The following is a 20818-nucleotide window of genomic DNA, read 5'->3' as shown; positions in this document are numbered from 1 at the left end:
GACCCGATCCTCAGAACTTTTTAAAAACATCCCCAGAGATTCCAATTGGCAGTCCAGGTTGAGGACCAGCTGCTATTTGGAAGAATATCTATGACGCTGGGCAGAAGCAAAATATACAACTGAAATTCCTAATACTGCCCTCTCTTCTCCACTTGCAGGTGTTCCGGCATGGCGATCGAAGTCCCATCGAAACCTTCCCTAATGACCCCATCAAGGAAACTTCATGGCCACAAGGATTTGGCCAACTCACTCAGGTTGGCTGAATGTCCACCTAAAAATTGTGGATGAGTCTTGGGGAAAATGTGCATGGAGCTCTCCACCGGGATTTTGTTTTCACCTTGTTGCCCTTGAATATGTGTAAGATGTGCATGGGTAACAGAAGAAGAGAGATGATGTTAAAAATGTCGAAAAGAACCAATAAGTGAACTTAGCAGCCAGCCTCTGAGTTTCTTGGGTTGGAGCAGGAGTCAGAAGATAGCTTTGTTCTTGGAAGTCTGAACCAACAGGGTTGGGAAAGTGTGACTCTGGAAGACACGGTAGCAGAATTTTATTCATTAGCTGACTGTGCTATGATTGAGCCTTCCTCATAAGGGTCAAACACAGGGATCGCTGCTTTCAAAAATGTACCTAAGGAGAAGGCACACTGGGCCCAATGGCATTTGTCGTTTGTTCTGGGATGCTGCTCCCTCTCACCAGGAAGAATGGCTGTCTCTTCACTTTGGAGCCCCAGCCCCAGCTGCATTGTTCCTGACCAGACCAAAGTGCTGTTTACATACTTTAACAAAATGTCACAGAGTAATTCCAAAACTGAGAGCTCTCCACCTCTGCCAAACATTGCAATTACCTGGAGAGGCTGAAAAAGCATTTCTGTCTCCTGGGAGCTTCGCATGTGATAGGTCTAGAACATGGCCTAAGCACTGGTGTTTTTAGAAGCTCCTTAACTGACTGCCTTGCTCAGATGCTTCTCTGAACTGCTGTGTCCCGTGGGGGAGCTATTTCAGAAAGGCTATTTGAATCCTGTGGCTCTGGGTTCTAAGTCAGAACCCTTCCTGCCCACCTTCTGGCGCTTAGAATGAGAGAAGATTCACAAAATTTCAGGTTCCTTCCTTTTTTTTTAAGATTGATTTTTATTGAAAAGGCCAATTTACAGAGAGGACAGATAGAAAGATCTCCCACATAACCACAATGGCTGGACCTGAGCCAATCTGAAGCCAGGAGTCGGGAGCTTCTTCCAGGTCTTCACATGGGCACAGGGTCTGAAGGCTTTGGGCCGTCCTCCGCTGCTTTCTCGGCTCATAAGCAGGGAGCTGGATGAGAAATGGAGCAGCTGAGACACAAACCAACCCCCATATGAGATGCAAGCTCTTGAAGGGGTAGGATTAGCCAGTTGAGCCATCATGGCAGCTCTGAGGGTCAGCATGACCAATGTGCTTTCAGTTGATTCTGTTCACACTGGTACATGACTGAGCCACTCAAACACTCAAGAGCACCAGGGCCTGTGTTTGTTGGGTCAGACATTTCAAACAAGCATGAAGAGGTGAGAGCCTTTCAGAGAAGTGGCTCTCAGCTTACGATCAGTTCCTGGAAAAAAGGCATCCCCATCAGCTGTGTTCTCCTCAGAAATTAAAAATCTCTGACCTCGCCCTATGGTCAGTGGACCAGAAACTTGTGAAGTAGAGCCTGCATATGTGTATCTTAATGAGTGTTGTGGTGACTTGGTGCCTACAATAGACTGAAAACCACAATTCTAAATAGAAATGCCCATTTCCTCAAACGTCAGCTGTAAATTAGAACACAGAGCCAACACACCTGCCTCTGCAACTCCCCAGGGCATGGCACACTTTCCCACCATCTTGCTTATCTTAGAGGGGATGTGATGATAGTGGTGACCAAGGCTGCCAAGCATCCAGCAAGTGGGCTCAAGACACACTCTCAGGGACTGCTTCCTTTCCAGTTCTTGAAGTTATCATGAGGCTCTGGATGAGAGACCAGCCAGAATATAATGTATCTCAAATCATGAACCTGGCTGCCCTAGGGAGAAGGGTTACTTTCTCAAATGCAGCTTCTACAGCTCCATCCAGGAGCCAATGAGCGAGTCTTGGGGAGGGATGCTGGGGAACCTACGTTTCAGCAAGCACCTCTAGATAATTTTGTTTCTGATGCTTGAGGACAACTGAGCCAATGGCATGTCTCTGACTCACAGAAGCTTACAGACAACAGGTTCCTGAGAGCCACTCCTTAAGGTCCTGGCTGAGCGCATCTCAGGTGATGCCCATACATTTGATTTCTAACATCCTCTCAAGTGTGGCCAACACCACCAATCCACAGACCACACTTGGAATCCCAGGGCCTATCATTTTAGAGACCAGGCATCGTCCAGCTGTGCAGACAATAAACCATTTACTCCCAGATGTTGAAAGGCACCTCCAGATTCATCAAGCCCAAGCTCATCAGATGGTTGGATTTCTGCCGTAAAACCCACACCAGGTGGTCAACCAGCTCTTCTCAATGCTCTGCACACAGGATACAGAAATGAACCATTTCCTTGAAGGAAAGCAGCCACCCAGTGTCAGCTAAGTGCCTTCGATGCACAAGGCTCAATGCTAAGTGATAATGATGAAGATGGACAAAGTTTTCTCAGAGTGATGACTAAAAGTAGCCTTCTTGTTTCCATTTGGATATGTGTTGCTACTACAGAACTGTTAAAGCATTACTGTTCACTCTACACATTTAACAAGACGATGATTGTCAGTGATGCTAGGATTCATAGAAGGGACTTGCACTAGTTTTTGCTTCTGTCTTTCCTACAGCGTGGCATGCAGCAGCATTATGAACTTGGAGGATATATTAGGAGAAGATACAGGAAGTTCTTGAACGAGTCCTACAGGCATGAACAGGCAAGTTGGGAAATCTTGACCTTGAAGAAACTAAAACAGTCCCGCAGATGACTTATTGTCTGTGGGACTTACACAAGTCAGAGATCTCATTTGCAAATGTCCCTCTCTTTATGCAACTATACTGTTCTTAAAATGTATGAATATGAGCAAATTCAGACATCTGGGTAATGACTTTGGTAAGTAGCCTCCTCTTGCTGGTTTCATTTGTCAATCCAATCATTGTCTGTGAGGTTACTTTGTACCATGGTGTGCCCATACTATTATTCATGTCATAACTGATGTTATTATAATGATATTACTGCAGTATGTGCTAATATTTAATGTGGGTGTCTGTTTTCTCCTCTAGTACCCTGTCCATTCCACGGGCAAACGGAAGTCCTTACCATTGGCTTCTGCTTTGGTTTTCACACTCCAGGTTTATGTTCGAAGCACGGATGTTGACCGGACTCTGATGAGTGCTATGACAAACCTTGCAGCCCTGTTTCCCCCGGAAGGTTCCAGCGTTTGGAATCCCCACCTACCCTGGCAGCCCATCCCAGTGCACACCGTCTCCCTGTCTGAAGATCGGGTCAGTACACTGGGAGAACTGAGGGCCCACCTAGACCAGGAAGGGCAGACAGGCTGCTCAGCACATGCCATTTGGGAGTCCAAGGTCCCTTGCACTGCGCTATCTTCACTCTTTCCTTTCATAAAGGCACGAAGGACAAAGTAAGATAAAGAGAGGTCCAGGCAATAGCAGGTAGGAACTGGGTCTTCCTTTGGATCTCTGTCACCCACTTGGCTGACTACTGACAAAACCCAGCAATGTGGACCCAGTAGCTGCTTCACCCTCAATCCTGAAAGACAGTCACCAGTTAGTAAAGAGAGCAGAGGAGCTGTTAACAGAGGATGAATCAGGGAGAGTGAGAGAGAGGGAAAGAGGAGCTAGCAAGATTACCTGCCTGTGACCTCTTGCTACCTACAAAGGTAGAAAAATTCCTCTTGCATCTCAATGATGAAAACTACCCATCAGTCAGTGCAAGTTTACCTGCAGATCTGAGTTGGGTGCCCTGTGAGGCCATGTTCCCTTCCTCCCCATAGTCAGATGAGAGGAGAGGCGCATTGTGAGATGTGGGGAGCACCATATGAGGGTGGACCGTGACTTCGGAGGCAAGCTGCATGTGCCAGAGGTATTCAGAAAGCATGACTCGCCTGGGCAGGGAGCTGCCAAGAAGAATGGGAGTGTGAACCCAGGCCCCAGAGGAGGGGGAGGGGAGAAGACAGGCTGCAGCAGTGGGCAGCGTGGGATACCCTGTGTCCAGAGTTCAGAGAAGCTCTCTGGCCACACATTAGAGAAATCTCACAGCCAGAGGAAGTCTGCCTTCTAACTCCTGGCCGTGGCTTCTAGGAGGTCCCACAGCCTCCACAATGCACCCCTGGGTGACACTCTGAGTCCTCTCCTACCATCGAGTCTCTACTTAACCTCAACCCAGACAGCACCAAGGGCACTTTTGCTCTCTGCCCCTTGCACACACAGCCTGGAGCAGCCCTGCTCTTCCAGCCACACTGCCCAGGCAGGACATGAACTTTTCTTTCCTTCAAGGAAGCCAACATCTTCTAGACTTACTCATCTGCTTCCTTAGTATCCATTCTCCATAAACTAGACACTCCCTGAGAGCCTGGATGCTGCCTATCTTGTTCACTGCTGTCTTGTTAACATCTAGGGGAGGGGAGGTCAGACTACAGGTATACACAGCTGCATTCTTACTGCTAGAAATGAAAAAAGTAGGTTGAGGCAAGAGAAGTTATTCGCCTGGGAAACCAGGAAGTGAATAGCATGGCCCTGTTGAGGCAAGTTCAAGAAAGAAAACCATGAAGTATTTCACTTCTGAATACATAGTCTTCTGTTTTAAGACCTGCAAACCATTTGTCTCTCCACAATCCCTTCTTCCCCAATGTCAGGATTTCCATTCACCTCAAAACACATCTAAGACTTTTGTTAAAGGCCACTTTGGACGTCCCAGAGGCCTAACGCGTTACCACAGCTTCTTTAGCAAAGCGCTGCTGACTAATACAGCTTGTGCGGTTTGTCTGTCGTCCTCAGTTGCTGTACCTGCCTTTCAAGAACTGCCCTCGCTTTCAAGAACTTCAGAGCGAGACTTTGAAGTCAGAGGAATTCCAGAAGAGGCTGAAGCCTTACAAGGTGGGAAAGTCATATTCTTTGGTGATGGAAAGGACGTGAGGGCGGGGCCTGAGGTGTTGAGGCTTTCAGTCCTAGTAAGGTGTGGGATGAATGCATCTGCTGCCGACCGGTGTTAGCGAGGCACTAAACCTTTAACAAGAGAAGACACCATCATCTCATCCCACACGGGGAGACAAGGCAATCTTTTTCAAACATTGTACCCGTGTCCCTGGCGGGAGCCAAGAATGCATGATTGGGTGAGAATACATTCAGGTCTTCAGTCACCTGCCATACGGAGGCTGAGAGCTAGGACGATAGCCTCTGCCTGTGACAATGCTTTGTGTTTCTTTCTTTCTTGGTGAAATAGCCCTTTTCAAGACTGTGCCAACGGTAAATGAAATGTTTGTGCTACGACAAATAATCTTTTGAAGCAGTAATACATTCCTGCCGTCTATTGGGAAATATCAAAAGGGGCATAGTGGGAAGTCTCCATGACCCCACACGTCACCCCCTGGCATGTTTTTCCTGTACGGTCTTCCGGTTTCTTTATGTCTGTACAAGCTCTCGTTTTAAAAGAACGTTCTGTTTATTTGGGAGGAAGAGGGGCAAACAGCTGTAGAATTCTTATCCATTGATTCACTTCCCAGATGTCCGCAACAGTCAGAGATGATTCAGGAGCCAGAAATTCATCCCAGGTCTCCCACGTGGGCGGCAAGAACCCAGCTACTCGGACCATTGCTTGCCAACTCCCAGGGTGTACTTTAGCAGCAAGTCGGAATGTGGAGCAGATGTAGGACTCGAACTCTTGGACTTGTAATGCAGGCATTCCCAGTGACATCTGGGTTGTGATCCATAACAACCACCTCGAGCCCCTTTCTAGACATTGAACTGTTCACTGACATCTTACTTTTGCACTGCTTTGCAAATGACATTGAACTAGTTTTATTTCCTGAGCAGTCTTTGGTAGTATTGAAGTTACACTAAATTCATTCAAATGTTTTGTATACTCTTAAGACAGTATTACAATAATTGATTCTTTAAAGGCTTGCTAGGATTCCTCCATGAAGTCACCTGGCCCCTGGCAGGTGGGGAGAGCATGGAAAGCACTTTCAACATTTCTTTCTATGTATTTTATGGGAATCTTGTTGGAGTTCCTACGGACAAACAATAGTTTCCTAAACATATAGCATGCATAGATCAACAACATCTTCCAAACAGAGCTGCCACTTGCAGCCATCAGAGGCAATTGAGCAACCCTACCATAACAAGCCAGCATCTCTCTGTCATTTCACGTAGCGTGTGCCATGTTCTCTGGGTTGGCAATACCATGACCGATGTGATGGAGGCACTCTTCTGTGAGGTCACAGGTTCTCAGCAGGGAGCACGGGGCTAAGGCTGGGCCATCGCAGCTGGGGGCGGTGGGAGAGCTGCTGACACCTGCCGGGGAGAGGCCAGAATACCTCTAAACTTCCTGCAACGCACAGGGCTGCCCCGCAGCAAAGAATTACCCCAAATGTCAAGAGTGTCAACCTGCGATGTCCTGGAGAAGGAAAAAAAAAAAACGTTTTTTTTTTGTCTTACAGAATTTTATAGACGAGTTGCCAACACTGTCAGGATTCCACGGCCATGAACTTTTTGGAATATGGAGTAGAGTCTACGACCCCTTGTTCTGTGAGGTAAGTGGGGAGGAAAATCAGAAGTTGAATGATTTATGCCTTTTTTAAACAGATGGGTGCGTTCCCTTTGGGTTTTTACTGACACTTCCCTTGGCACTGAAGCATAATTGAAAACTTCCCTGAAAAGCTCGGAAATCCTGACTTCTCTCTCCACCATGCGCATTAATAATAAAATAAAATAAAAGCATGCAAGGCAGCTTTTATTCCCTGGAGTGCCGCTCGCTTGCTTTGCAGTCACCCAGGGAAGCACAACTCCTGTTCTGCATCTTAACGGAAAAGCCAGTGCTATTACACAGAACGTGTCCGATCTCTAGATGCAGAAGTAAGCAGTCCAGCTGTGGGCAAGCTCTTGGCGTTGCCTGCATGATCCGCCCAAGGATTCTTGGTCCCTGGATGAATCACTACTGTGCTTGTGCTTCATTCAAGACCAAGGAGCTTCTCTCTGTCGCTGTTTTTCTGAGCATGACATTGCTCTGAGGCAAAATTCTGGCCCCACACCTTCTGATTCTGAGATCATCTGGATGTGTAGGGCCAGCAAATGCCTTCAAGAGCAGCTGGCAGCGTGTCCTCTGTGGGAGAGGTACGTGTCCAAACTGCATGACCTTCTCAGTATCTTCCATTTACCGTCAGCCTCTGCTTCCGGAAAGACTCATTAGCCTGCTTAGGACCACTCAGCGGTGTGGCCCACCAGTAGATCCCCCGCTGTTGTTTTTCCCCCTGCAGTTTGTCTGAGCTAAAGTGGCGCCCTTTCAAGCCTCCCTTATTTCGTCGCTGTGGTCTCTCTCTCCCTGTCCCTGTCCTCTCTCCAACTCCCTCCCTCTATAGCAGATAATAAATATTGGCAGAGGTCTCCAACTGCCCCATTAGTAGTTTATTCAACCATTCGATGAATGTCTGCTAAGCACCTACTGTGTGCATGGTGCAGACATGTCCAGCAGTCAGCAAGCTGGAAGGTGATGGGGTGGCTGTCTATCATTAAATGCTCCAGAAATACCCTGCCTGACCTAACTGGCCTCCAGGCAGCTCACTCAGCTTTTGAACAAACGTGCTCTTGAGAGAGATCTTCCATCCATTGATTCATCCCCCAAGTGGCTGCAACAGCCAGGGCTGGGCAGGCTGAAGCCAGGAACCTGGAACTCCATTCAGGTGGCAGGGCCCTAGTGCTTGCCACATTTTCTGCTGCTTTACCAGGTGCGTCGGCAGGAAGCCGGGTCACAAGTGGAGCACTGACGGTTTGAATCAGCACTCTGATATGAAATGCTGGTTATTTCATAACCCACTGTGCCACACAACAGCAGCTGAGAAAACGAGTCCTGGTCCTGCCCACTTTTAACTTCTCTGCAGTCTCAGAGAGAGCATTCCAAACCTTCCCTGAAGGAAGGAGGTCCATCCTGGCACTACTGTGCCCTTCCTCTGCAAATCATATCTCCCACTGGCCTGGAATTTAGCCAAAACTTACAGTCTTGGTGGGAAGGGGCAAGTGCATGTCCATAATTTTTTTTCTTCTGGAAATCAATACGAAAGCTTATTACAATATACAGTTTTCTTTTTTAAAATTTTTATGTATCTTTTTTTAGTTGAGAGATGATCCAACTACCAGTTCATTTCCCCAAATGTCCACAACAACAAGGAGTGGACAGGCCAAAGCCATCAACTGGGATTCTTCCCGCATCTCCCCTATGGGTGACAGGGACCCAAGTACTTGAATCCTCACTGCTGCCTTCCTGCATTAACAGGAAGCTGGAATGAGAAGCTGGGGCAGGACTGTAACCCAGGGGACCTGACGTGGTGTGAGGCTGTCCCCCACAGCATCCTAACCTTGGCACCAAATGCTCACGCCACAACACAGAGTTTTCTCAGAAAGAAGCAACAGGACAAGAAAGGCTAATGCTAGCAGCATTTACGGGGTAAAAGAGGATTCTCAAAGTCAACAAACATGACAGTCTTAAAAAATCCACCTGTTTTTCCCTCATTGCTACAGAGTGTTCACAATTTCACTTTACCCCCCTGGGCCACGCAAGAAGCCATGACCAAGTTGAGAGAATTGTCAGAGCTGTCCCTGCTGTCGCTCTACGGAATTCACAAGCAGAAGGAGAAGTCCAGGCTCCAAGGGGGTAAGTACAAGAAGATGAGAGGAACTTACTGAACTCGGGGTCGGTTGGCCTGGGTCGGAGTCCCGGTCCTGTCACTCGTCAGCCAGTGACCTTCGGACTGGCCACTCCATGACTCTGCAACAGCAGCGGGGAAGGTGACACCTACTCAGCAGACAGAGGAGTCCCAATGCCTGTGTGTATCCACTAGCCCCAAGCCAACAGTGCCTGGAACATAATGCAAGGACAAGCAGCAGTTTGCCACAGCAGCCTCCCTTGACCCGCTCTGAGTCTTAGTCTTCCAATCTGGAAAACCGAACACTGCAGAGCAGTGCTAAGTGAGCTCTCTAGCCTTTCTAGATTCAAACAGTTCTAGTGTTTGTGTCCAAGGCCTGATGAAAAGCAACAATGCCTAGTGGCCTTTAGGATGAATATTTCAAATAGAAGATTTAAACAACAAAAATGGCGAGTTTTCCAGAAACCCTAGGCAGGGGCCACTGTTCAAGGTGAGAAAATATAAATGAATAATAGATGTTATGAATGATGCGGCTTGAATTTTTCCTGTTGGTGTTGAAAAGGGGCCTAGATTGATTTCTCAGTGGGATGTCTTTACTGGAAGTGGCACTTATGTAGCATGGGACACTGTGCGATGGGGAAGGTAAATCCAGGCATGAGAGTGCCAGGTGCTTAGAGTCAGGAGAGATGACAGGAAATAGGGGGACCAACGCTGGGGCCTGGGAGGGCAGTTGGGGAGTGTGGGCCAAGACCCTGAATACAGTGTCAGCTCAGTACTGGTTCATAAAGACAGTAAAACTGATTATAGCAAGCAGGGGAAGGTCCACCACGGTGGGTTGGCAGAATGAAGAGAGTCCCAAACACAGGAGATATCCCAGGAGGGTACATAGTATCTAGACATACTGAATGACTGTCAGAAGTTCAGACTTTCCCATAGGCAGCTCACCCTAAGATCAGGACAAACCCACCAGAATCCCAGGAGAATGCAGACAGGCAAAACATTCTTGGGCCTGGACCAGTTTTGTGTCTATCTTTTACATGTTTTTCTTTTTTGTGAGGCAAAAAGCCCAGTATGTTCACCCAGGGCTACCTCCCTAGACAAAAAGTTCTAAATCATAAACCAGAAGAGAATTCCGTTCTAACTGAAGGACAGGGCTGTGCATCAGACATAAAGGCGAGGCAGGCTGCGACCAAGACACCTGCTAACGGGGTTATGAAACCAGGATACTGAGCCGCAAGTTCATGTGAGATGAACAAAGGTGGCTGAGGCTCGCAGGAAGGATGGTGGCCATTTGTGCACCTGCTGTGCAGGAGTGCTGCTTGCATAGCCCAGAGCAGCCTTAACTGAAATGCACAAATCCCTACTCCATGTGACGGTGTGAACAGCAAGACCCAGAATGCATCCCGGAGTAATTTTCAAACCCAGTGTGTTCTGGAAATAACCGAATGAGACGCAGACCGGTGCATAGCAGGTCCCAGGGGAGGAGGCCTTAGGAGCGTCAGTGCACAGCATGCAATGGGTATTGTGTCAACTGTGCAAGCAGCAAGCCTCGTTCTCGCCCACCAGGCCAGCATCTTACCTCACTCCCAGGCCCCATCAGATGATGAATGGGGGCACTCTTGATTTGCTTTGCTCAGCCTTCTTATGGTGGGTTCAGGATTCCAGCCACTAACTGATCAAAACACACCCAACAGCTCAGCAATATTAGTATCGCCTAGCAACGGACTGGAAATATACACGAAAACAATCTTGGAGCAGGAGTGTAGCTTGATGGATGAAGATGGCAGTTGGGAGTCCAGCGTTCATTTCAGAATGCCTGGGTTAAAAGCTTGGTTCCGACTCCTGACCCCAGCTTCTTGCTAATGGGCACTCTGTGAAGCAGTGGTGATGGCTCCGACGAGTGCTCCTGACATGTTCTAAGATCTGGGTTGAGTTCCCATCTCCTGCCTTTAGCTTGGGCTCACCCCCAGCACATGAAAGAGACCCCTCTTTCTCAATATCTCCCTCTCAAATAGATTAATAATAATAGAATTAATAGTAATAAAAGAAATCTCAGGCCCCACCAGTTGGATCAGCATTTGCATTTTATAATTTTATAATTTCAACATGCTCCACAGCAGACAGTGCTTGGCCTTAGTCTAATATTAGATGCAGGCATGTTTATGTATGAAGAAGAAACATGGTTTATTCTAGAAGTTTGCTCTTACATCCCCCACCCCATAACTGCTACATGACTTCACACGTGGACTAGGCCTCCGCTTCCCCAGTCGATGAAGGTAGTGAGCTAGACTCTGGCCCTCCCTGAGCCTCTCCAGGCAAGCACTCCTGTGACCTTACCTTCCTGCTTCTTGAAGGACACGGAATTGCTTCTCATGTGATTCTGCCAAAACACAAGCTCAGGCCATTGTTCATGTCTGGCTGGACAAGCGAGCTTTGTGGACCACGTGCTTGTTCCAATGCCAAAACACCTGCACGGATCCTGCCTGGAGACAGGCTTTGCCCAGGGGACCATGGCTAGCCCCTTCCGACCTGTGGCAGATCTTTTGTTCCATCTGTTAGTTTAAAAAATGGAACCGTTCAGGAAAATAAACACACAGTCAGAAATACCCCTGAGGTTAATGCAGAGGTAAAGAGCTGGCCAGCTCAGGGCAGGAAAACTTCATCTGCCTCTAGACCAGGACGTGGCCAACTACTGTCTGTGGGCTCAGTCCAGCCCAGGGTCTGATTTTGTAAAGTTTTATCAAAACAGCCATGTTCATTGATGTAGATGCATCTGTGGCTGCTTCCACGCTGTCAGAGCATTACCCCTCTGGCCTTTCACAGAGAAAATCTGCCAACCTTCGCTAGAGTCCAGGCATGAAGAAATGAGGAAATGAGGCTTATGTCTCACAACCACGGTGACGTAACATGAGTGGGACGCCGCCTGAAGGATGGAGCGAGAGCCTGGCCACTTCCTGCCACTGCGTGGTCTAACGAATCTGAGCAGAGGCTTGGAGCTGGGTAGGCCTGGTCCAGAACCCAGGCCTTCTGCTTGCAAGTTGTGGCATCTTGGATTTGTGGCTGAGCCTTTCTGAGCCTCAATCTCCCAGCCTATAAAACAACATGTTGAAATCCCAGAGCGTGGCGTTAAACATCCACGTCTGGTCACTCCAGAACTAAGAATCATCACATTGATTGCAGCAGTACAGCTGCCCAAAGTGACTGCTCACAAAAGGCAGGTTGCTGGAGGCAGACCGCTGTCGTGGCCCGCTGTGCCCTACCCTGACCCCAAATCCGGCCACAAGGTTTCACTCCAGTGTGGCATAAAGACCAACTCAACTCCCTGCAAAGCTCCTGGGACAGAGACTGTTAGCGAGGCAGTGTCTAGCTGCTTCCATTCACAGTCAAGAAGACGCCTATTACCTAAAGGAAGAACGAACCACCTGTTTGTCTATTGTACTTGTTGTGTACAGGCCTATCTGTAGTCACTTCCTTATGAGCAGAGCAAGTTGGTGCCGTGACACTCTGAGCCAGGAGAGTGCACATGCAGAGTTAGGAGCCTGCTGCGGTGAAGGGCTCCAAGGCGCTTTGTCCTCAGAGCACTCTGACACCTCAAGACACCCCACACAGCCTCCAATGCTCGGAAGCAAAGAGGGGACTGTGTGCTGCTTTTGCATGAGCCTTTTGCACCTGGGGAGCTACACGTGAGAACTTGGGGTCTGAAAGGCAGAAGTTTTCCCCTATCAAAAACTGAGACCACAGGTGGCCGCTGCTGATGCCGGCTGCCCCCAAACTGAGACATCAGGCTAACCAGGTGACACGCCTGCAGAAGGCAGCCCGGAGCTGCTGCTTTTTCCCACGGCTGCACGGGTCTGACCGTCAGAAAATGGAAGCAAGAGTGCGGAGGGTACAGACACCTCCTGCCAAGTGCCATTCCCGGTCAAGTCTGGATGAGATCGCTGGCTAACCCTCGTCTTGTACGGTCCAAGTCGGCCAGGCTTCTAACTCAACCTGTAGCAAAAGCCACACCCTACGTGGTAGAGTATGGGTCAGGTGTGGGCACACAGCTCAGCTCTCCTTACCAGGCTGCGAGTCGCTGGATGCCTCTGGCCTTCAGCCTCCCTTACCTCCACATGCACATGGGAATCGGTACAAACTAACGTGTGTGCACCGTGCCACCCTACACTTAGTGGGCGCTCAACCAAAAGTTCAGGGCACGGAGCGTCCCTAGATTTATTTGCAAACTAAAATGGAAAGCTCTGTTGGGTTCAGCTTTTGTTGATGTGTCTCTTTGAAGGCGTCCTGCTCAGTGAAATCCTCAGTCACATGAAGAATGCCGCTCACTCACCAAGCTACAAAAAACTCGTCATGTATTCTGCAGTAAGTATGTGTCTTCAGTCCCCTGTGTAAGGTGTGCAGGCTCTAGAAAACAGAGCTCCTGTCCTTCCTCATTCCCTGCGACTTAAAACCGTGGCAGTGAGCGAGAACGACCGACAAAAGGCCTCACTGCACTGGCCACGTGGGGCAGCGGTGCCTGAAATGGAAGGCCCGGATATGAACGTTTGTACTGTTGTAGCCTGCTCTGACAGTCTCAGGCGGTCTGAGCTGGCGGCAGCTCTAAGCCTCCTGCTCGGTGTGCGCCCCGGGTGTGAGGGGAGCCGTGAAACCCAGGAGAACCCCTCCGCAGAGTCTGCCAGGGGTGTGGGGGGTGACGGGGTGGCAGCAACGTCTCCAGAACCTGCCCTCTTGTAGAAGCACTGGAATATGAAGACAGACTGTAGCACAGAAAGATTTTCTTTTTAAGATTTACTTGGTTTTTTATTGGAAAGGCAAATTTTACAAAGAGAAAAACAGAAAAATCTTTCATTCGCTGGTTTACTCCCCAAGAGGCCACCAAGACCGCAGCTAAGCTGACTCAGAGCCAGGAGCTTCCTCCAGGGTTCCCACACAGGTGCGGTGTCCTAAGGCTTTGGGCTAGGCTCGTAAGAGGTGCTGGATGGGAAGCAGGGCACCCAGGATACACACTAATACCTATATGAGACTCTTGCGCATGCAAGGTGAGGATTTAGCTACTAAGCCATTGCGCCAGACCCAAATTTATTTTATTTTTATTTGAAAGACAGAGCTACAAATAGAAACAGCGAGAGAATCTCCCCCAAATGGCCGACACAGCTGAAGCTGAGCCACTGAAAAGCCAGAGGCCAGGAGCCTCTTCCAGGTCTCGTGCGCCGTCCTCGACTGCTTTCCCAGGCCACAGGCAGGGAGCTGGATGGGAAGCGGGGCTGCCGGGATTAGAACCGGCGCCCATATGGGATCCCGGGCGTGCAAGGCGAGGACTTTAACCACTATGCTATTGCGCTGGGCCCAGTTTCTTTACTTTTTTTCTTATTTATGTGAAAGGCAGAGTGACAAAAAGGGAGAGGCCAACGGGGGATGGGCAGAGAAAGAGATCTTCCATTCAGTGGTTTGCACCTTAAATAACCCACAGCCTCTAGGGCTGGGAGGGCTGAAACCTGGAGCCATTAACTCCAAGTCACCCAGGAGGTTCTAGCTGGTCAGTCCATGACGTCTCATAGACACGTCAGCAAGAAGCTGGGTGGAGAGCAGGGTAGCCAGAATTCAAACTGGCACCATGCCATTCCAGGTGGCAGCTTAAGCCACTGTACTACAGTGCCTGCCCCCTTTGGCTTTTAAATGGAAATCATAATATGCATGAAATTTTGCAGATGCTCAACAAAACTCTATTCATGAACTGTTGAATGTTGAATGTCTGTTGCTTGGTATCTGTGGAATGAAAACCGATGTGTCATCTCCGCAGCACGATACTACCGTGAGCGGCCTACAGATGGCGCTGGAGGTCTACAACGGACGCCTTCCTCCCTACGCCGCCTGCCACTTCATGGAGCTGCTCCAGGAGAATGGGTAGGTGTGCCTGGGCCGCAAGTTCTGTAATTCCTCTGGTTCTGTGGGCTAAATACCGACGGGCTGTCTCTGGTTTCTTTTTCAACGGGAAAACGGTGGCAGCAGCATCTTAGCTAGCCGTGGTCTTGAGGATTCTTACTGGGGAACTATGGGATCCACAGGATACAGCTTGCAAAGTGCGTGGAAAAGTCGGCTGTCCTGGGAAGTATGCTGGCACTGTACTGTCGCCTTAGGAAGCACAGTCCAGTAGGAGACACCAAGAGAAAAATAAATTAGCTTGGTGGTTACAAAACAGGTTTTTTTAAAATTTTTTTTTAATTTTTTTTAAAGATTTATTTTTATTATTTTTTCATTGGAAAGGCAGATATACAGAGAGGAGAGACAGAGAGGAAGATCTTCCGTCCGATGATTCACTCCCCAAGTGAGCGCAACGGGCCGATACTATGCCGATCCGAAGCCAGGAGCCTCTTCCGGGTCTCCCACGCGGGTGCAGGTTCCCAAAGCTTTGGGCTGTCCTCGACTGCTTTCCCAGGCCACAGGCAGGCAGCTGGAAGGGAAGCGGGGCTGCCAGGATTAGAACCGGCGCCCATATGGGATCCCGGGCGTGCAAGGCGAGGACCTTTAGCCACTTGCGCCACCGCGCTGGGCCCCAAAACAGGTTTTAAATTAAGACATTTTAAACATATCTGGACAATTCTGTTAATTCATATCCAGTAGTGAAGATTCTTTAAAAAAAAATTTCTTTTATTTGAAAGGCAGAATTGGAAATGGAAGGGGGGGTTCCATCCTCTAGTTCACTCCCTCAAACGACCACAAGGGCCAGAGCTGAACTGATCAGAAGCTGGGACCAGGAACTTCTTCCGGGTCTCCACGTGGGTGCAGGGATGCAAGGACTTGAGCATTCCTCCGCTGCCTTCCCAGGCCACAAGCAGGGAGCTGGGCTGCAAGCGGAGCAGCTGAAGCATGAGCCAGCCCCCATGGAGGATGCCGGTGCCACGGGCAGAGACTGAGCTTGCTATGCCACGGTGCCAGCCCTGCTCCTGCTCCCTGTCATGCTCTGGGGTTGCCATCTTCAAAATCTAAATGCTTTTCCATCGAGGGGCCCACATTTCTTCTGCACATTCTGAAGTTCCGAATATTGTGGGCCCGGTGTGGGTAGATCAGGCATCCAAGGAGAGGGGGTGGTGCCCCACTAGGGAAGGGTGCAGATGAGTTCTCTTGAACCTGTTGGTGTGGCAGATGCAATGCAGGGGAGCTGAACACGGCCTCAGCTAACCAGACTTCAGCTAATCCAGGAAACAGAGACGAGACAACAAGCCCTGCACACAGGGCCCTTGGAGGGCCAGCTGTGGGTGCCCAGCAGGAGTCCCCAAGGCAAGAGAAGCTCTGCCTTCTCCACCCTCTCTGCCTCTGCCACCTGCTGGCCCCGACTGGGCAGCATCTTCGCCCACCAAAGCTTGTGCCTGAGCACCTTGCGCATCCCGAAAGGAACCAAACGCAGGGAACTGTTTTCTGACTGAGTGATGCTGACATGGAGGGAAACGGTTAACCAAGGGCTGTGCACGGTCGCTGTTCCACTAGGGATTTCTAACTGCTCGTCAGACAAAGACCAAAGGTCAAAGCTTATTGCTTTCACGTTAAGAACAAGAAGGAAGCAAGTTAATAAATACTGTAGATGCTTGCTTAATAGGTCACCCTGACTGTTAAGGTGACCTCACGCCTTCCCAATGAGAAGAAAGAGAGGGAAGAACTTTAGCCCCTCAGCTGTGAGGACTGTAGGTACAGAGGCTCCAGATAAAAGATTGTAGCTTTAGTTTGGTATAGACATTTAAAATCATGGCCTACATAAAATAATGCAGTAAAGTGAAAGGATGGCTTTCTTTTTCTATTTTTAGTGGAGAAAGCAAGCTGCTTATCAGCCATCTTAACCTCAAAGAACCATGTGCCATCCTTGCTCTTAGCAGGGTGGGGCTCATCCAGCCTGTGGCCCAGAGAGATCTTCCATCTGCCGGTCACTCCCCAAATGACCAAACTGGCTCCAGCAGGAACCAGGAACTTCTTCTAGGGCTCCTGTGTGGGTTCAGGGGCCCAAGTAGCTGGCACATCTCCAACTGGCAGGGTTGGTTTGAATCTGGACAGCCAAGTTGTGAACCGGCACCTGAACGGGATGCTGGCACAGCACTCCATTCATTGTTAAAACGATGTTTTATAAGACTTGGCTTATCAGGACCTGGGAGTGTAAGGGCTTTTTGAATAAACTCCTAAAGCTCAGAAAGCTAAAGCAGAAGCAGCATTTCATCAAGTGAGAGAGCTTCTGCACAGCGAAAGCAAGAAGCAACAGAAATGACTTAAAAACATTTGGAAGCTGTGTGTCTGACAAGAAATCAGTATTTGGAATATATGAGGAACTCGAATCACTTAATGACAAAACATCCAGTGAAAAATGAATAATGTGTATAAACAGATTGCCTCTGCAAGAAGGACGTATGAATGTGCAGCAAGCACACCAGGAGAAGTGGCCAACATGCTAATCAGGAAATATAGACAAAACACGTGAAACATCCCTCACTCCAGTCGAAATGTTAATATCAACAGACGAGAGCTAAGAGGTGCTAAACCCTTACATATTATTGTATAGCCATTACAGGGCATCCTTTTGGGATGTTGGTACCACAGTGAAAAGGGTTAGCCTGTTGAGCCACCATACTGGCCTCTCAAAATGATTTTTTTAACAGAGGCCAACATTGTGGCATAGCGTAACCCGCTACTGTCTTTGATGTTGGCATTCCGTATAAACACTGGTCTATTCATTCCCTCTTTTTTTTTAAAGATTTTTTTTTATTACAAAGTCAGATATACAGAGAGGAGGAGAGACAGAGAGAAAGATCTTCCATCCGATGATTCACTCCCCAAGTGAACGCAACAGCCGATGCTGTGCCGATCCGAAGCCAGGAGCCCAGATCCTCTTCTGGTATCCCACACGGGTGCAGGGTCCCAAGGCTTTGGGCCGTCCTTGACTGCTTACCCAGGCCACAAGCAGGGAGCTGGATGGGAAGTGGAGCTGCCGGGGTTAGAACCAGCACCCATATGGGATCCTGGCATGTTCAAGGCGAGGACTTAAGCCACTAGGCCACGCTGCCGGGCCTGAATAAATAAATCTTTAAAAAAAAAAAAACATTGAGGGGATTGAAATAAAGACTAAAAAAAGTTATATATTAAAAATATTTTAAATAAGATCCTAAAAAATTAAGAATTTATTTATGTTTAGCAGCATTCTATCCTACTTGATTTTTAATCTTGTCTTTTTATCAGCTAACATCCAGAAACCACTCATGTCAGATTCACTGAAGTTGGTTTAAGCCACTGGAGCTTTCCCAAACAGTGCTTTGCTTTTTGCCATAAAGTACTGCCCTGCCTCTGGCCTCCCGCTCTGATTACCTTCTTGGTAATCAGTCCCAGTCCCAGTCTTGGGCTACATTCTCATTCCCAAACTCACGGCGCTGTCTCCCCTGCCCGCCCCTCCCAGGGAGTACTTCGTGGAGATGTACTATCGGAATGAGACACAGCACGAGCCTCATCCTCTCACGCTGCCCGGCTGCACCCAGAGCTGTCCCCTGGAGAAATTCGCTGAGCTGGTTGCCCCTGTGCTCCCCCAAGACTGGTCCTCGGAGTGCATGCTCACCAACAGCCACCAAGGTACTAAGGATGTGACCCATTAGGGGCTGTCCCGGCAGCGTCTCTCACAGAGGGCGCTCTGACAATGCACTGTGCCCGTTACCTCCAGCTTGGAAGGAGATGGCATTGCATGATCATTGCATGTTTCAGGGATGCCCAACCTCGGGCAGCTACTAACTTGCCACCTGCCGTGCCCCACTTGCCATAGACCTCAACTCAGTTCGGGTTGCTGTGGTTCTTGCTGTTTGTTTGGTTTTGTTGTTTTTCAGTGTCAATGTAAAAGGACGTCAGTGCCAAAATGTAATCAGGAATTCGACTGAAGTCCAAGTTCATGGAACTTCTTGACATTTATTCACAAATTTGACTTGAGTAAGGTTAGATGAAGCTGTTCTTTCCATGTCCAAAGTTGGAACCTGTTACAAATAAAATCCACCGTCTAGGATGGGAGCAAGGAAGAGGAGAGCTTTCATAGCTGGCCATGGGGACGATGGGCCAACTCACCTGTCGACCCCAGCCTTCTCTCAAGGATGGGACGCCATGGCCACCTGTGGAGAATCTTTCTCTGCTGGGAACCTGGTACTGCCTGGTACTGTGTGTGCTTTAAAACACTGGCGTGTCGGGCAGCAGGGCTAAAACATAAACGCCTTTTTGTGTCCCTTGACCTGGCGCATTCCTGTTGCTTTCAAGAAAACTCAAAAAATTAAGCTTTTCTTTCCTTAAAAAGCCTTGATATATGTGATTTGTGCCGTAGCTCTTCAAGTCTAGACAGCAAGTAAGAGATGTGGTTAGAGCAAGCTGTTTGGGCTTGGCCCACTAGAGAGCGCTGTGTGTCGGAGTCTGCCTTCCGGTGCCTGGCAGGGGAGGCTGCACCTAAACCTGGCTCCAGGGAGGAACGACGGTGTTGCGCATTGAACTGGGACAATCTTAGAAATGTCGGATGTTTTCAGGGCTCATTGGAACACTGAGAGTGTGGCTGTGACTGACCAAGGAGAGCTCCAGAAAACACTAGCTCACAAAAGGGTATCGCTGAGCTGCTCACTGTACAGGTGCAATTCAATTCGAATGACACCCTGCTGAGCCCTGTAGGTGTTCCACGCGGCAGGTGCGCTGCACCTGAGAACACCAGGTTATCATCCCATAGACATGGGACAAGAGGACATGGTGGCTAGTGAGGGTGACCCTGGATCCCGGGATCTGGAGCAAAGCCATGGCCTCACATGACTGACAACTTGTCGCTGTATTTGTTTCTTTGTGTCATTTCTTTCCCAAGTGAATGTCCTGAGGGTCCTTATCCATGTGTGTAACTTTCTTCGGGGAATTTGTCAGCTGTCAAGTGAAGCGTCCAGGCGTGATTGGAGAAGTCCAAAACCAATGCTTCTGTAACAATGTACTTGGAAAACTGTGCAAGTGTACATGTGTCTGTGTGTAATTAGAGCAGAATTCCTGCAGGCGGATGTCAGGGTGCTCTTGTTTTCATTTTAACAAAAAAAGGAAGGATAAGAAGAAGATAAAGGAAAACTCTTGGACATTTTTGCGTGAAAATACAGTTTGGCCGTGACTACTTCTGACCAAGTAAAGGCCCGTGTGTGCGTGGCCCTCTCTCTTCTATCTAAGATGGAACTTATCCCTTCTTCCAGCTCCCCTAAAATCAACCATGCCCCTGGAAGCTCACAGGGAGCAACGAAGTAAAACAGACATGTTACATATTTGTGTCAGGTGCACACAGGGATTGCCGTAGGAACAGAAGTCGTGGAGATCAGGGAGGTTTTTCGGCAGGTGGTCACCTTGTGCCTTGGGTGATCAGCGCTGAATGGAGATGGTGAATGGGGGATGAGGTCCTAGAAGGGCATCTCCCGGATGTCCTACTAGCTTGAAGCTGAAATAGAGCAGCCATTCCTCAGACGATTAGGGTTCCGGACATTTTGGCACAGTTTCATTCAGAAGGGCGGGGGTCAGCTCTAAAAGGACGAAATAGCTTCCTGGGAGCAAAACATGTGTCTGTCATATTTTCTACACTCTGTGTCCTCCGTGCGCAGACATGCCTGTGTCACGCCTAGCTCGGTGCTCCATTAGTACAACTGCCTGATTCATGTGTAAATTAATTTACCAAAGCCCACTGAGCCCACCTCTCCTTAATTTCCCAATCAGCCACACTGCCCCTTGTCAAAGAATTCTTTGCCTCACAGTCCCAGAATGCGCAACTCAGTATGCGAGAAGAGGGCAGTTCCTGTAGTTGGCAAAATCTATGAGTATGAAGGATAGGTTAATGTGATGAGCTGCCGCCGTCTCACGTGACCAAGTGGGACGTGCACACCTCCACCTGGCAGGAGTCCTTCCGCCACAGAGATCAGCAAGTGCTACGAATCCGTTCTCTTCCGAATCCCTGTTCCAGCACACTGTCC

General features: G+C 48.9%; 1 protein-coding gene across 2 annotated transcripts in view; it reads left to right on the top strand.

Annotated features, from left to right (window-relative positions):
- ACP3 (acid phosphatase 3) overlaps positions 1 to 20818 on the top strand; it is a 37727-nt gene that overhangs the window by 8830 nt on the left and 8079 nt on the right. The window contains exons 2-10 of one of the 2 annotated variants that reach the window (XM_040962886.1): positions 159 to 254; positions 2811 to 2897; positions 3313 to 3465; positions 4981 to 5079; positions 6642 to 6734; positions 8716 to 8848; positions 13117 to 13199; positions 14638 to 14741; positions 18268 to 18437. In XM_040962886.1, the coding sequence (XP_040818820.1) occupies positions 159 to 254; positions 2811 to 2897; positions 3313 to 3465; positions 4981 to 5079; positions 6642 to 6734; positions 8716 to 8848; positions 13117 to 13199; positions 14638 to 14741; positions 18268 to 18437 (1018 nt within the window). Of the gene's footprint in view, positions 1 to 158; positions 255 to 2810; positions 2898 to 3312; positions 3466 to 4980; positions 5080 to 6641; positions 6735 to 8715; positions 8849 to 13116; positions 13200 to 14637; positions 14742 to 18267; positions 20398 to 20818 lie in introns of those variants that run through there. The other variant, XM_040962893.1, reaches the window with a different exon arrangement.

Source organism: Ochotona curzoniae, unplaced genomic scaffold (assembly GCF_017591425.1).
Source record: "Ochotona curzoniae isolate NIBS_2020 unplaced genomic scaffold, NIBS_Ocur_1.0 contig_1302, whole genome shotgun sequence".
NCBI lineage: Eukaryota > Metazoa > Chordata > Mammalia > Lagomorpha > Ochotonidae > Ochotona > Ochotona curzoniae.
Note: the sequence above shows the minus strand (reverse complement) of the source record. Positions and strands in the feature narration are given on the sequence as shown.